This window comes from Nyctereutes procyonoides, unplaced genomic scaffold, assembly GCF_905146905.1.
Source record: "Nyctereutes procyonoides isolate TBG_1078 unplaced genomic scaffold, NYPRO_anot_genome, whole genome shotgun sequence".
Lineage (NCBI taxonomy): Eukaryota > Metazoa > Chordata > Mammalia > Carnivora > Canidae > Nyctereutes > Nyctereutes procyonoides.
Window position 1 is genome coordinate 24,597,851 of NW_026575049.1, and position 13,957 is coordinate 24,611,807.

Below are 13,957 nucleotides of genomic sequence, written 5' to 3' on the forward strand. Positions count from 1 at the left end.
ATGGCAGGGACTCCCCTCACCCCTCTGCCGGGTCACACAGGATGTCTTTGATGTGCTTGAGGAGAGTGGGCCGTGAAAGCCCTAAATAAAGGTTGTGTGGGGTACCCTCCCCAAACCCCTCCCCTGGGACCCAGACAGACAGAGGCATCCCTGGGCCAGGCTGAGTCACAGTTGAGGGTTTATTGCCAGTGTTAGGAAGGATGGGGGGCGTCCAGGCGGCTGGGGGTCTTGGGAGGATTTCGGACTTGACACTGTGGGGCTGTGGGTATGCAGGAGCCTGCCGTCCCTCTGCCTCCTAGGCAGCCACATCCTATCTCCTGGCTAGTACCTAAAAATGGGGGGGGTCTGCTCACAGGAGGGAGTCTTGGGGGCTCCCAGGAGTTAACCTGCGCCGATAAACCTACTGAGGAAGCCAGGGAGTCCTTGTTCCTCTGGGGCAAGTCCTCAGGCCTTGTCAGAAGCTCCAGCTCAGAGTGGGGTGTCCAGCTGGGGCCATTACCAGTTTGTGGGGACCAACCTGGTAGGGACTGGGAGCATGGGTGGGGGTGCACGTATCCCAGCTGATCTGATCTCTACCCTAGGGCCTCAAGGAATCTGTGAGGCTGAGGATCCTTCTAAAGAGATAACCCCTCATCCTGGGCCTTTAGCCCCTGTTTTACTCACAGACCGGGTCTCACAAGGGTCACTGTCCCTGGCAGACTGCCATTTCTTTTCCCATCAAATGATGTGTTCTCTGGGAAGGTGTGTGGTGGGGATGGAGGCAAAGCCTCTCCCAGGGCAGCCTAACCCCCCACCCAAAAGTGAATGCACACAAACACACATACATGTGCACACACGCACACACACACACACCTCAGCCCCTGGCCGCTGGGGGCCAGCAGTCCTACTGCAGCTTTAGGAAGAGGGTCCAGCAAGGGGCTGCATGGCTGGTGGTCTCAGGCTGAGGGCCATCCTGTGGGTGCCCGTGCCTGGCCCTGCCTGAGGGGACGTGCGTCTGTATCACCAGGTCCTCAGCAGCCGTCTTCTCTGGGCCTGGGCAGAGCATCAGCGGAGTTTGTGGGTCGGGGCAAAGCCGGCTCCATCCAAGCTGCGGGAGATGTGCCCCCACCCCTCCGCAGATCTGTGGCTCAATGTGGCCTGGAAGGGGACACGACCTTGAATCCGCAGAGCCATCGCCAGGCTGAGGAGGAGAACTGTGGCTGGCAAAACCCAGACGCCAAAACCGCCTTCTGCCCTCAGGTCCTCGCCTGCCTCTCCGGGATGCTGAGAGAGAGCCGATGGAAGAAAGGAAGGCTGGGCCCATGGCAGTGAGGAGGGGTCTGTCTGACTCCAAGGGCTGCCCTCTCTCCCCTGCCAGAGGCTGGGAGGCTCCCCCAGAACCTCCCAGGCCTGGCTTCTGAGGGAAGGGGTACAGGCCACGGTGGGAGACCCCAGTCCAGGGCGGGGGTGTGAGTAGCAGAAGCAGAGTCTGGTCCCTGGGCCAGGCCTGGGGCAGAGGCAAGGGGAACAAGCTTATAGGGACGGGCCCACTGGTGCCCCCTGCTGCCCAGGCCCAGGCCTGACGTGGGCCCTCGGAGGCTCAGTGGACAGGAGGGTGAGAGGGTCCTGTGCGGATGTGGCAGGGAGGGGAACGAGAGCAAGGACACAGAGGAGGCAGGTCTGCTGGCCTCCCCTTGGTCCAGCTCACACAACAGTCATGGGGCACTGGGGGGGAGGAGAGATGGAGGCATACGGTCACGGCCACGAGCACAGACAGACAGACGCATATGCTGAGGCCGCCCAGGGGACGGGGTCAGCCAGTGCAGGGGGGCCTGGAGCCCGCTGCTGCCCATCTACCCTATGTGGCTCCCCGCCCGCCCGGCGCCTGACACATGAGCCACCCAGCCTAGGAGCCCACGACCTGGCCGGACCACGTCTCGTGGGGAGTGTGTGGGGCCAACTGGGTGAGCACCACCTCCACGGCCTGGAACTTCTGGTTCTTGGGTGGGATGGGGCACATCTTGTAGGTCACCTCGTCGCCTTCCACTGGCACGTACTCCCCCTCGATGCTGGTGGGCGGGAGAGGGGCATTGTCAGCCCAGCAGCAGGCCCTGCTCCCCAACCCGCTGCAGGCTGGCCTGAGGGCCTCCTCCCCCCTTCTCAGAGCTCCGGCTCTCTCATCTGTAAAATGGGAACCTGAAACGGTCCCCCCTGTCTATTCTGTTTGGGGATTGAGACATGAAAGTCAAAGGAAGTGCAGAGGCAAAAAAAAAAAAAAAAAGGAAGTGCAGAGGCCTAGAGAAGCTTGGTGCCCCCCAGGTCTTACCCGGCATCAGGGCGGGGAGCCTGGCCTACATCATCCCTCCCGTATCTGTCTACCCTCCAAGCTGAAGGACCTGGGGACTGGCCCAGCCCTCTCTGTTCCCAGATGCTGGATCCCACGGATCAGCCAGTGGTTCTGGGGGTCCTGGGGCCTGGGCGACCCCTCCCCACCTGGCTCCAGCCCTCTTCCTCCTCCCACACACCTGCAGCCCCTGCAAGCGGAGGAGAAAGATGCCAGAACACCGACTTCGGCCAGCCAGGGGAGAGGCCTGGAGAGGCATTTCTTGAGGCACTGCCTCAAGGAGTAGGGAGGTGGGAGGGACAACTCAGATACTCACTCAGATACATGCACAAAGATGTCCTCGGAGCCATTTTCGGGGGTGATGAAGCCGTGGCCCTGGGAGCGTGAGAACTGCTTACAGACACCCTTGAACACTGGGCCAGCCGAGGCACGGGCTGTCCTGAGGATAGAGTGGGAGGGTTAGAGCTGTGCCCTGGGGACTCCCCTCCCTGGACTCCCACAGCCCTCCTGGGTGGGCCCTGCCTGCAGACCCCGTCCCATGGCTGTGGAAAACCCTCCCCAGGCCAGAAACTGCACACAGTTATGCTCTCTTGTGGTCCTGTTGGATAATAAGGAGACTGAGGCCCAGAGAGGGGAACTGGCCCTCTCAGGGTGAATAGCAAGTGGGTCTCCTGACTCCCAACCAATGTCCCTCTCTGCACAGCACCCTCCCCTCCTGAGATTATTTGGGCTTACATGGGCTCCTGTGGTAAGAGTGAAGAATGCCCAGCCTAAACTTGAATACCTCTCAAAATGGGGAGCTCACTATCTATTGAGGTCATAGTATCCTATTCACTTATTCGTCACTCATCCACTCATTCATCATTTATTAAGCATCTGCTCTATGCCTGGCCTTGGGTTGAACACAGGGGACAATCAGTGCTTGCCATCAAAACCCTCTCCTTTATTTTTTTTTATTTTTATTTTTTATTTTTTTAAACCCTCTCCTTTAGGAACACCCAGCTGGCTCAATGGGCGGAGCACATGACTTAATCTCGGGGTCGTGAGCTCAACCCCCACTTTGAGCATAGGGTTTACCTAAGGCAAAACCAAAAACCTCTTCTTTGGCCAAGGCAAGTCAGGCTCCCTTGTGGTTTCCCCAAATCACCTCCCCTGTGTGACCCGAGCTAGTGACCTACCCAAGAGGCCCAAGGCTGGTCTCTGCCTAGCTGACCCACCCCTCACCAGAGGTCAGCACCATGCTTCCGTTCTGGTCTGTGCTGACCTAGGTACCTGGAACACCCAGCTTCCTTCTCCACCTAACATGTCTTGCAAACCTACTAGGGCCTCGTCCTCCCTGACGCCTGACGCTGTATCCTCTCCCCCAACCCTGCTGCATAGAGGTGAATGGTAGACAAATTCCTTCTGGACTATAGGCAGTTTTTGGGTGGAGACTGTCCCATTCATCACTGGATCCCCTGGTCAGGTGTTCAGCCAATCTTAGTGGAGCGAAGAATGAATGAATGAATGAATGAATGAATGAATGAATGAATGAATACAGTAGTTACTGCAAGGCCCGTACACAGCTCCCCTGTCCTTGAGTGAGGACAACAGGGGTTGGACAAGGCTAGGGCTGGAGCCCTGTCCTGGGGAAAGATCACCGGAGCCTGGGCGACGGCGGTACTCACGCTGAATACGTCCTGGTCCGCTTGGTGGGCAGAGGACTGGGCAGGTCCCGGGATGAGACGCCGCCACGCTCCCAGACCCTGCTGCCCTCCCGGTGGAAGGGGAAGGTGGGCCAGACAGGAGATTTGGGGGAGTGGAGGGGGGGCACCGTTGGTGGTGACGTGGGCTCAGAAGTCATGGCAGGTTCAGCGAGAGAGCCTGGCGGGCTCCCAGGCGCTGGGGCCGAAGAGCTTGGGCGTCCTTGCGGGCAGGGCCCGGCCTGGCCCTGCTCGGCAGCCACACCAGCCACAGGCTCCGTCTGGAATGGGGAGAGAGAGGTACAGGTGAGTGTGGTCCACAATGAGCAGCTCCTGGACTCCAGGCATGAGTCTGGAGGTTTGGACCTCCTTGCCAGTCCTCACAGGGTGACTTCAGGCCGCTCAGGGGCCCACCGTGACTCAGAGTCCTCACCAGAAAGACAAAAAAAGTTCATATAACCTTCGTATGGGCTGAATGCTTTCCCCTAAAAGTTATATGTTGAAGTCCTATCCCCCAGCGTGGTGGCATTTGGAGATGGGACCTTTGGAGGTCATTAGGTGTGGGTGAGGTCAGGAGGGTGGCACCCCATGACAGGATGAGCGCCCTTGTAAGAAGAGACCCAGAGCCTTTGCTTCCTTTCTGCCCCGTGAGGACACAGGGAGATGGGAGCTGTCTACAAAATAGGAAGAGGGCACTAGAACCAGACCGTGCTGGTGCCCTGATCTCAGACTTGAAGCCTCCAGAACCATGAGAAGTAAATGTCTGCTGATGGAGCCCCCCATCTGTGGTACTTGGTCACACGGGAAGGTTTGAAGTCCCTCCACCTTGAAGCTCAATTCTCTAACTCCAGGGGCCTTGGAGGTGGGATGGGTAAAGTGGCCAGGGATGGTCTGGAACACCATTTGGCATAAGAGTTAGCAGCTTCAAATCTGCACACCTGGGTTCGAATCTCAGCTTTGTCACTGTAACTCGGTGCCTTCAGCAGGTCCAACACAGCGGGTGGGAGCGTGGGCTCCGGACCCAGGTGGCCTGGGTGGGAATCCTGCCTCCTGTACCCAACTGGCTGTGCCAGCCTTGATCAACACTCTTAAACTTTGACTCACTTTCCTCGTAAAATGGGAATAGTGCTGGTTCTTACTTCACAGAGGGGTTGCTGTCAGGATTCAATGACTCTTCAGGCCGCAGGGGCGCGGTGAGCCCTGGGGGATCTTGGTGAGTGCTCCTTAGCCCTACTCTCCTCTGCTCTAAAAGGAGGTTGAGAATACTCACCATGCAAGGTTGAGGAGGGGTAGATGATTGAGTAGGTGACAGCACCCGACATCTCAGAGATACCCAAAGAATTGCCATCATCAAATGCTCATCAATAGAAATTTTTTCATCACCAGCTCAGTGTCTGGATGACCTTGAAAACATTCATCCTATATTTTCTTCTACTGAGGAAGAGAACATAGTTCCCTTCCCACAGTACTTGGGGAGTCCTGGCCCCCAAAAGACCCTGCTGTAGAACCCTGAGCCAGACTGCTGGCTAAGCCAGGGCCGGGAAGCCTGCCACAGTGGGGCCAGGCAGGACACCTGGACCAGGGTTACCCCAGCTCTGCTGTGTACTAGCTGCCAACCCTGGAGAGCCCTTCCACTGGCCTCAGTCTCCTCTTCTGTATAATGGAGCTGATAAACCCTGCCTCACTCCCTCACAGGCTGTGGTGAGGCCTGGCTGAGCCTGGGGTGTAAAGTTCTCATAATCCAGTCGTATAGGAGTGAGGACGGCAGGATTCTCCACTTCCTCACCCCCCATTCTTCACTACTTCATCTCCTCATCCAAAGGCTGCAGCGCCAGAGGTAAATCCCTGAGGCTCAGTCCTATTTCTGACCCCCATCTCGTGCCCCACCCCCAGCCTAGAGTGTCCAGGGCAGGGTTGCCCCAAAACATAGTGTGGCAGGGCTGGAAGAGCTGGGGAGTCACACCATCCAGCAGTGAGTGAGGCAGGTCTCCTGGCTGCCTTTCAAGGTCACACAGCAAGTGGCCTTTTTTCTGGGTCAGAGTGATGCGGTGACCCTGCCATCCCTGGGGTGGGGAGGAGGGGCAGCCTTCCCAGACCCCGCAACCCCCCCATCCCTCTCCCACCAGGAGAGCTGCAGGAGAGTTAGAAGGCCTCTCATGGCCCCCTCAAGCTGAGGCGGGGGTTTTCTTTCCGAGCCTGCTCTGGGAGGCAGGGCCAGGGGTGGTATTTTTATTCCCGTTTGGAGAGAAAAGAAAACGCAATCACACAAAAACTTGGACCTGAACATTCACAGCAGGGTTATTCACAACAGGCCCAAAGTGGAAAGAACCCAGAAGTCTGCCAACAGAGGAGTGGATAAACAGACCATGGTCTGGCCACAGAATGGAATATTATTCAGCCACAAAGAGGAACGGAGTCTTGATGCCTGCTACAGCACAGGTGAGCCTTGAGACAATCACACGGGGTGGAAGAAGCAGCCAGTCCCAAAAGAGCACGCTGCATGATTCCGGTCATGAGAAATGTCCAGAAGAGACAAATCCACAGAGTCAGAAAGTACATTTGTGGCTGCCAAGAGCCGAGAGGAAGAGATGGTGGGGAGTAAATTCTAATGGGCGTGGAGCTTCTTTCTGGGATGATGAAAATGTCCTAGAATTGGCTAGGTATTGTTGCACAACTCGGTGAACATGCTAAAAATCACTGACTCGTCTACCTTAAACAGTTGAATTATATGGTAGGTGAATTATATCGCAACAAAGCTGTCACCAAAAGGGAAAACAGGTGGCAAAGCTACCTAAGATGACACCAGCAGAAAAGCAGGAGATGTCGGGGCCTGCAGTGCATGCCGGCGTGTCCCCAGCGCACCTGGGCAGGGGTGGGGGTGGACAGAAGCTCCACTTCCTTCTCTCCAGGCAGCAGGGCAGCCCTGGCCTGCCCACTGCACAGTATTCCCAGAACTGGTATTGTGCTTGGTGGTGACAGCCGGTGCTGGGAGGTCGCGGGGAGGAGGGGCAGAGGCTGCCCACAGCGGTTACCAGGGAGACACAGCTGAGCAGGCATTGCTCTGGCCAGGCCTCCTGACTCAAGGCCTCTTGTGGGGAAGGGGGAAAGAGGCATTGATTGATTACCCAGGGTTAGTGTTGAGGGCGACCCCTCCCCATTCCCCTCCCCAAAACGAGTTCCCCATAAGGGACCAGGCAGCAGAAGGGAGGAGGATGGAATAAGGGCAGGGAGAGGTCTTCTTCCTTTTTAATTCCTGCAGCAGATGAGGAAACTGAGGCCCAGAGAGACTAAGTCATTCACCCAAGGCCACACAGCAATTAATGTCTGAGCCAGGACTTGAACCCAGGTACTGTGACTCTGGAGCCCTGGGTTCCGGCCCTGCGTTGCTACTGACTCAGTGTGTAACCTTGGACAACCTTCCCTCTCTGGGCCCTGCCAGAGCCCTGGACCTGAGGATGCGGCACAAAGCGGGGCAGCCTGGGCCGGCAGGGAGAAGGAGGGAATGCAGAGCCAGCCTGGGGTTCAGACCCTCTCCCCAGAGCGATGCTGCGGAAAGGATCAAGTGAAGACGGGCTTTCATTGTGTGAACGCTGCTGTACACAGTGCCAGAGGCTTTAGGGAGGCTACTTTCCATTTTGAAATCTCCCAGTTGCCCTGAAAGGTTGGAATTCCCGCTGTTTCTATTAGACAGATAAGGAAACCAAGATGCCTGGGGTGGAGAAGTGACTCACCCAATGTCACACAGCAGGTGGGTGACAAAGCCCAGATCTGCCCTCTTCCCATGAGGATAAACTGTTCCTGGCTCAGCCACACACGGCTGGAGTTTTACCGAAAGAACTTTCCCTGGGAACCGAAAGGGGGAACTAAACTCCTCCGAAGGCAGAGAAACAGATGAGTTTATAGACGGTTTGTTTCAATTCAGAGTTAAAGCCCAGCCCCCGAGGGACCCCGGGCCGACAGCCTGGGAGCACCTGTTGCCCCGAACCATGCCCTTCAGAACTGGCCGTCAGAGGTTCAAGAACTGGTCAGGACCGTTTCTGGCCTGGGCTAGAATCCGGTTCCACAGGGACTCTCCCTGTCTGAGCCTCAGTTTCCTTATCTGTCACAGGGCTAAGAGTGGCAGCTGGCCCACGTCAGGTGTCCACCTGTGAGTGTGCACCTGCGTCCTTGCCTTCTGCCCCTGACCTTCCCGGCCAAGCTCGTTTCCATTTCCGTGCGTGAAGGTCAAGCCCTGGCACCCTGCAGACAGAAGGACCGGGGCAGGGACACCAAAACATCACGGCTGTTCAGAGGTAACGCGAGGCAAGGCCGTGATACCGTGTCACGGGGCCACAGGGCTGTGGACACTGACTCAGCCCTGTGGGCAGGTGACCATCGTCGTGGTGTAGGGGCTCCTCTGATTCTCAGCTACCCCAAAAAAGAAAGGGGCAGGAAATGGCTGTCAGAGTCCTCTCTTGACCATGCGAATCCCTCTTGGCCTGGGCAGATTAGGGGAAGCAGATTGGCTCAATCCGCCCAGTGCTGTGTGATCTGAGGCAAGTCCTTGACCTCTGGGCCTCTTTTCTCCTCGGCTTGAATCATCACTGGTCCAGGTGACAACTGAAGGTCAGTCCAACTGTCCTCTGAGGTTGTCAAACACACACATAGGGGCGCCTGGGGGACTCCGTCGGTTACGGTCTGCCTTCAGCTCAGGTCATGATCCCGGGGTCCTGGGATCGAGCCCTGCATGGGGCTCCCTACTCAGCAGCGGCCTGCTTCTCCCTCTCCCTCTGCCCCTCCCCCTGCTTGTGCTCTCTCTGTCTCTCTCTCTCTCTGTCAAATAAATATTTTAAAAATACACACACAGACATTTGTAACTGAAAAGAAACTGAATGCCAGGCGTTGGGACCACAGACACAAGAGGAGACAGCCCCGCCTTTAGGGGGCCCCCAGCCCAGTGGGAGGGACAGACCAACCAGAACACCAGAAGTCCTAAGGTGACAGGAGGGATGGCTACCACGTACTGATAGCCACATGTCAGTGGCGTGCCAAGTCCTTGGCCCCATTTCCTCAGGTAGTCCCCACGGCACCCCCACGTGATCATTACTGTCATTAGTCCCATTCCTCAGAAAAGTAAACTGAGGCCCAGAGAGGGGTAGAGCTTCCTGAGGTCACACAGCTGGGCAGGAGCAGTGCTTCTGCACCCAAGAGGTGGGGGGTGACCCGGTTACAGAGAGGCCTCTGGGGGGTGGAAGGGAGCTCCCTGACATCTCCCACCCTCCCCTGGAGAAGAAAAATCTGGGGAGTCAGGGCTCGGGGTTCTATTTCTGGCTTTGTGCTGACTCAGACTATGACCTTGGGTGAATCACTTGCCAACTTTGACAAGCTTAAAAACAACTCCCCCAATAAAAATGCCCTGGCCCCAGCCCTGGCGTGGAGGAGCAGCTAGGAGGAGGAGGGGAGACAGCAACTTAAAGAGAGGGAGGACACGGAGGTGGTGGGAGGGCTTGGGGACATTGGGGTCTCGTCCAGGGGGGCCACTGGGGAGCATGAGGAGACAGCCTCAGGACCACCCAGCAGAAGCTGGCAGTTCCCCGGCCCCTCCCCGCCCCCAGTCACCCAGACATTCCTTAAAATACATCAGTGCCAAAGCTGCTCCAGCAGCTGGAGGTGACCTAATTAAACCTGGTCCTCCCCCCCCTACAGTGTGTGTGCCTGTGTCTGTGTGGGGGTGAGGGGCTGCCCCAGCCAATGTTTGAGCTTCACTGAGACCCTCTAACCCTCCTTGTCACATGCCCCGATTGCCCTGGGGGAGGTGGCCGTGATGAAGGCCCTGGAGCTTCCCTGGCCTCAGGGAGGGTGAAGATGCCAGGACGGGCCCTGCAAGAGCCACACTAACATCCCATCTCTGCCAGGCTGTGTGAGCCTGAGCAAGCGACTTTCCCACTCTGGTCCCCCTAGAGAGAAGAAAGGATTGGTCAAAGTCACACTCAGAGTAGCTGAACTCAAGTCAGTGTGACCCCAAAGCCCACGGCCTTCCAGTGGGTCATGCTACCACCCCAGGACCATCATTCCACCGGCTTTGGAGCAGGAGAGAAGCCCTCCCCCCACTACTTTCTGCCCCCTACCTTGCTGTTCCGCATGGACAAAGGTCCCAACTGTCCCAAGCCCCCTTCCCACCAGGCTCTGGGACTTGGCTGTGCTGGTTGTGACCAGCAGACGTGACCGGCTCAGCCAGGCCCCGAGCGCCCTCTGCCGGTGCCGATCTCAGGGACCTGCCTCCAGACCAGCCTGTGGGTGTCCCCTCCCTGCGGGCCAGCTATGTAGGACCCCCTAGTCCTCCCTCCACAGCCCCTCCACGGCCAGTGGGCATCCGTGAACATTGCCAGACCTGGGAGGGGGCTCTGGCTCGGCCTTTCCCAGGCCCCTGTGTGGCCAGTTCCTGCTTAGACCTTTTCATTTGGAGTGGGAGGGGGGACAGGCAGATCCAGAGGGGTGGGACAGACATGGGAAATAGATGTTAAAGGACTTCAAGGAAATGGTGGGGGTAAGTAGGCGGGGGGAGTCTGGATGAAGGAAACATCCAGAATTTGGAGGGCTCAGAGGCCTCTGGGAGGGAGTCAGTTTGGGGGAACTGGCTCCCCATCCTCCAGGGGACCGGAGACTGCCCCTCCCCATCGAGAGGCCTCTTCAGGAGCACATCCAGGTGGGCACGGTGCCAGGCTCTCAGAGAGGTTGCCCACCCTCCGCCTGGGCCCACTTCCTCCTCCCCTCCCCCAGCCCCAGCGGATGCAGCAGTTCACACTCTGTATTTATTATTGTTCTCGCTCAGCGTCCCTCCCCTCTCCCTAGGAAGAGCCTGCAGGCTGGCAGCTTGGCAGGAACCTGCTGTCTCCCTTGTGGGTGCCAGCATCACCCCTTATCTTTGCCTGGACTCCTTGTGCCGGGCGGGCCACTCAAGGACTTGGGGCTAGCCTGGGCTGCCCGAGTTCCCACATCCCACAGCTGGGGGCTCCAGCCCCCTCAGGGGCTGCACCCTGGCAAGGGTGGAGGTCAGAGCTCCAGCAGCAAGCAGGAGAGAGGAGTGGCCTCCGGAGAGGCAAGAGCTCTGGGTGGGGGTGGCTCTGAGGCGAAGATAATTACATGGAGCCACCTCTCCAAGCCAATTAACACAATTATCCCCATCGCATTGGGGACGAAATAGAGTCAGGACAAGACAGCTGCTCCAGGTCCAACTGTCTGCCTGCCCTAGATGTTCCCTCCCCGGCCCCAGCCTCAAATTCCAGGGGCTCCCTGCTGCATTCCCCTTTTGGCATCTGGTAGGAGCACGATGATTCCCCAGTCACTTCTCTTCCACCCCCCCCAATCCCCCCCCAGCCGGTTCCCAGACAGGAGGCTGCGGCTTGGCAGGTGTCTGCTGTTCTCTGCCTCTTGAGCCAGACACAAGTCCCAGACATATACACAGACACATAAGCTCCCACAGGGAGCCACACGGCTCGGCTTTCCTTGGGGGCCAGGAGAGGGGGGGAGGGAGGGAGGGGGGAGGGAGGGAAGGAGGGCGGACAGGGTGGGCTCATCTACATACCCTCCTACCCACCCACCCCCACTCTGTAAACTGAATGGGGCTGGGCCAGCCCCAGGGGAGGTACCCACCTTCCCAGCCCCACTGCATCCTGCCTCCTGGGTTTGCCCCTGCCAAAGCCAGTGTCTAGAGCTGGGAGCCCTCGCCCCCCATCCAGTCCCTTACCTCTCCCCAGCAGCTGAGGTCCGGACACTGCCTCCTGCGGCCGCCTTCAGCACTCTGCCTCTCTCCGGCGCTAGGAGCTGGCCAGCAGGGGATGGGTCTGAAAGATGTGTTGTGTGTACGGCTGTGTGTGTGTGTGTGTGTGTGTGTGTGTGTGTGTGTGAGCATGCGGCACCTCGAGCCCCTCACTCACTCACTCACACACGCCCTCCTCCTGACGTCAGGAAGAGCTGGAGGGAGGGACTGGGATGCGAATTTGTACTCCCTGCTTAAAGGGACATGGGGCCCTGTTCCCTCGGGGAGGACACCGCCTCCTGAGTCAGGCACAGATGGGGTGGGAGAGTTAGCTGCGTCTCTCTTGGGGCCCTAAAGCTTCTTTTTTTGGAAAGTGGCTTTTATTGCCAGGCCAGGGTATAATTTGCCCTGCCAGGTGGGAGTAGCTCTGAGGAATGCAGGGGGAGAGTAGCTGGGACAGCCTGCATTCTTGGCAATTAGAGAGCTAGTGGGTGGGAGTGCATGTGTGTGTGCGCGCGCGCGAGGGTGTGTACACACGCCTGTGCTGGGGTCGGGCCGGGGGTGAGGCTGGGAGAACAGAGGTCTCAGTAGAAAGGAGCCCTCTCTGAGGGTCCTCCAGACTAGGGTGGGCTTGCTGGGTTTCCAGGGACCCCCAGACCTTCCTCTACCCCCTGGATCCTCCAAGTGTCCCCTGGACTCCATTAGCACCAACGCTGTGCTCAGGTCTATCCCGCACTTGGCGGAAATCCTTGTGAGTACATGAACATGGGCAAGTCACAGGAACTCATCTCTTTCTCTGGCCCACAGTAGAAGATATTTCTACTGAATTGAATTGAATTGAATTGAATTGAATTGAATTGAATTGAATTGAATTGAATTGAATTGAATTGAGAAGCTCCTAAGGGATTGATAAACTTGCAACACACGCACACACTCCAGGCTGGACAGGTCCTCCCTCCTCCCCAACCCCAGTGCCCTGGTTTCCACATCCGAGAGGCCCTGGGTGTGAATCTCTGCTCCATGCACTTCCCAGCTGTATGGACTTGTGAAAATCTTTTATTGACTCTGATCCTCCGCAGCCTCTCTGTAACGGAGGAAAGAAGACTCTTTCTGAGCTGCTCTTGGTGGTTCCAGAGCAGTCCGTAGATAAGCCCCAGGCCCCCCTAGAGAGGCCTCCACAAAGGGGTTTCTCTCCCTTCCCATCCTCTCTCCTCCTCGGCCTCAGCTTGGAAAGAAGGAAAGCTTTCCCTGTATATATCCTTAGTACTCCTGAGGCAGGCGGGCATTTTCAAAAGAAGTCTTATTACAGTTAAAAGGAAGAAGGAGGGGATCCCTGGGTGGCTCAGCAGTTTGGTGCCTGCCTTTGGCCCAGGGTGTGATCCTGGACACCCGGGATCAAGTCCTGCGTCGGGCTACCGGCATGGAGCCTGCTTCTCTATCTGCCTCTCTCTCTCTCTCTCTCTCTCTGTGTGTGTGTGTGTGTGTGTCTTTCAAGAATAAATAAATAACATCTTTAAAAAAAAAAAAAAGGAGGAAGGAGTCAAAAGGGAAACGATGGAGAAAAATACAAATAACAGCTAGTAAAATGCACTGAGGGCTTCCTAGCCGTCGGGCAGCATGCTTTGTCACCATTCAAGGCCCACAAGGATCCAGCAATTTGTTATCATCACCCCTATTTTGCTGGTGAGGCTCAGGTAGGAGGAGGGAATTGCCTATGATCATTACCTGGTTAGAAGGATATTTGAACGCAGGGCCTCCCAAAGCCATCACACATCCCTGCCCATCCAGAACCTCTCAGAACAATCATGCTCAGACAGTCTAGGTTTCTGATTCTACATGAGAGATGCGGATCCTTGTCGTCCACTGTTATCCGCGGCCTGGAGTTCGGATTCTATTCCACCTGCTAGACTGAGGACTCCATCCAGAGGAGCCTCACCGCCTCCCCTTAAACTCTTCTTTCTTTGTCTTCCTCTCTTCCAAAGATAATCAAAGTTTTCAAAGTACTTGCATGGCATCAGCTCACTTGATGCTTCTTTTTTTTAAGATTTAAATTATTTACTCAAAAAAAAAATAAATTATTTACTCATGAGAGACACACAGAGAGAGGCAGAGACACAGGCAGAGGGAGGAACAGGCTCCCTGAGGGGAGCCCAATGTGGGACTTGATCCCTAGGATCTGGGATTATGCCCTGAGCTGAAGGCAGACCTTGAGCT

General features: G+C 57.0%; 1 protein-coding gene across 3 annotated transcripts; it reads right to left on the minus strand.

The window, feature by feature from the left end:
• Window positions 1-161: 161 nt before the first annotated feature.
• Window positions 162-12,056, minus strand: CSDC2 (cold shock domain containing C2). 3 transcript variants are annotated; one of them, XR_008664865.1, is made up of 6 exons: window positions 11,732-12,056; window positions 3,991-4,286; window positions 2,640-2,762; window positions 1,955-2,048; window positions 853-1,263; window positions 162-328 (listed from the first exon to the last, which is right to left on the minus strand). XR_008664865.1 is itself a non-coding variant. In XM_055328433.1 (5 exons), the coding sequence occupies exons 1-5, from the start codon at window positions 11,894-11,896 to the stop codon at window positions 1,045-1,047; spliced, it is 897 nt and encodes a 298-aa protein (XP_055184408.1). In that variant the 5' UTR covers window positions 11,897-12,056; the 3' UTR covers window positions 162-1,044. The 3 variants fall into 3 exon arrangements, 2 of the variants coding, with proteins under 2 accessions (XP_055184408.1, XP_055184409.1); XM_055328433.1 differs by having other exon boundaries at window positions 162-1,263; XM_055328434.1 differs by having other exon boundaries at window positions 162-2,048; window positions 11,732-12,052.
• Window positions 12,057-13,957: the final 1,901 nt, after the last annotated feature.

Coding starts and splice junctions, on each gene's coding strand:
- CSDC2 (XM_055328433.1), bottom strand. CDS start 11,896: ATGCTCACACACACACACACACACACACACACACACACACACAGCCGT. Junction 4,287..11,731: donor ACCTCAGCTGCTGGGGAGAG/GTAAGGGACTGG, acceptor TCCCCATTCCAG/ACGGAGCCTGTGGCTGGTGT. Junction 1,264..1,954: donor AGAAGTTCCAGGCCGTGGAG/GTGGTGCTCACC, acceptor GCTCTCTCTCAG/CATCCCGGAGAGGCAGGCGA.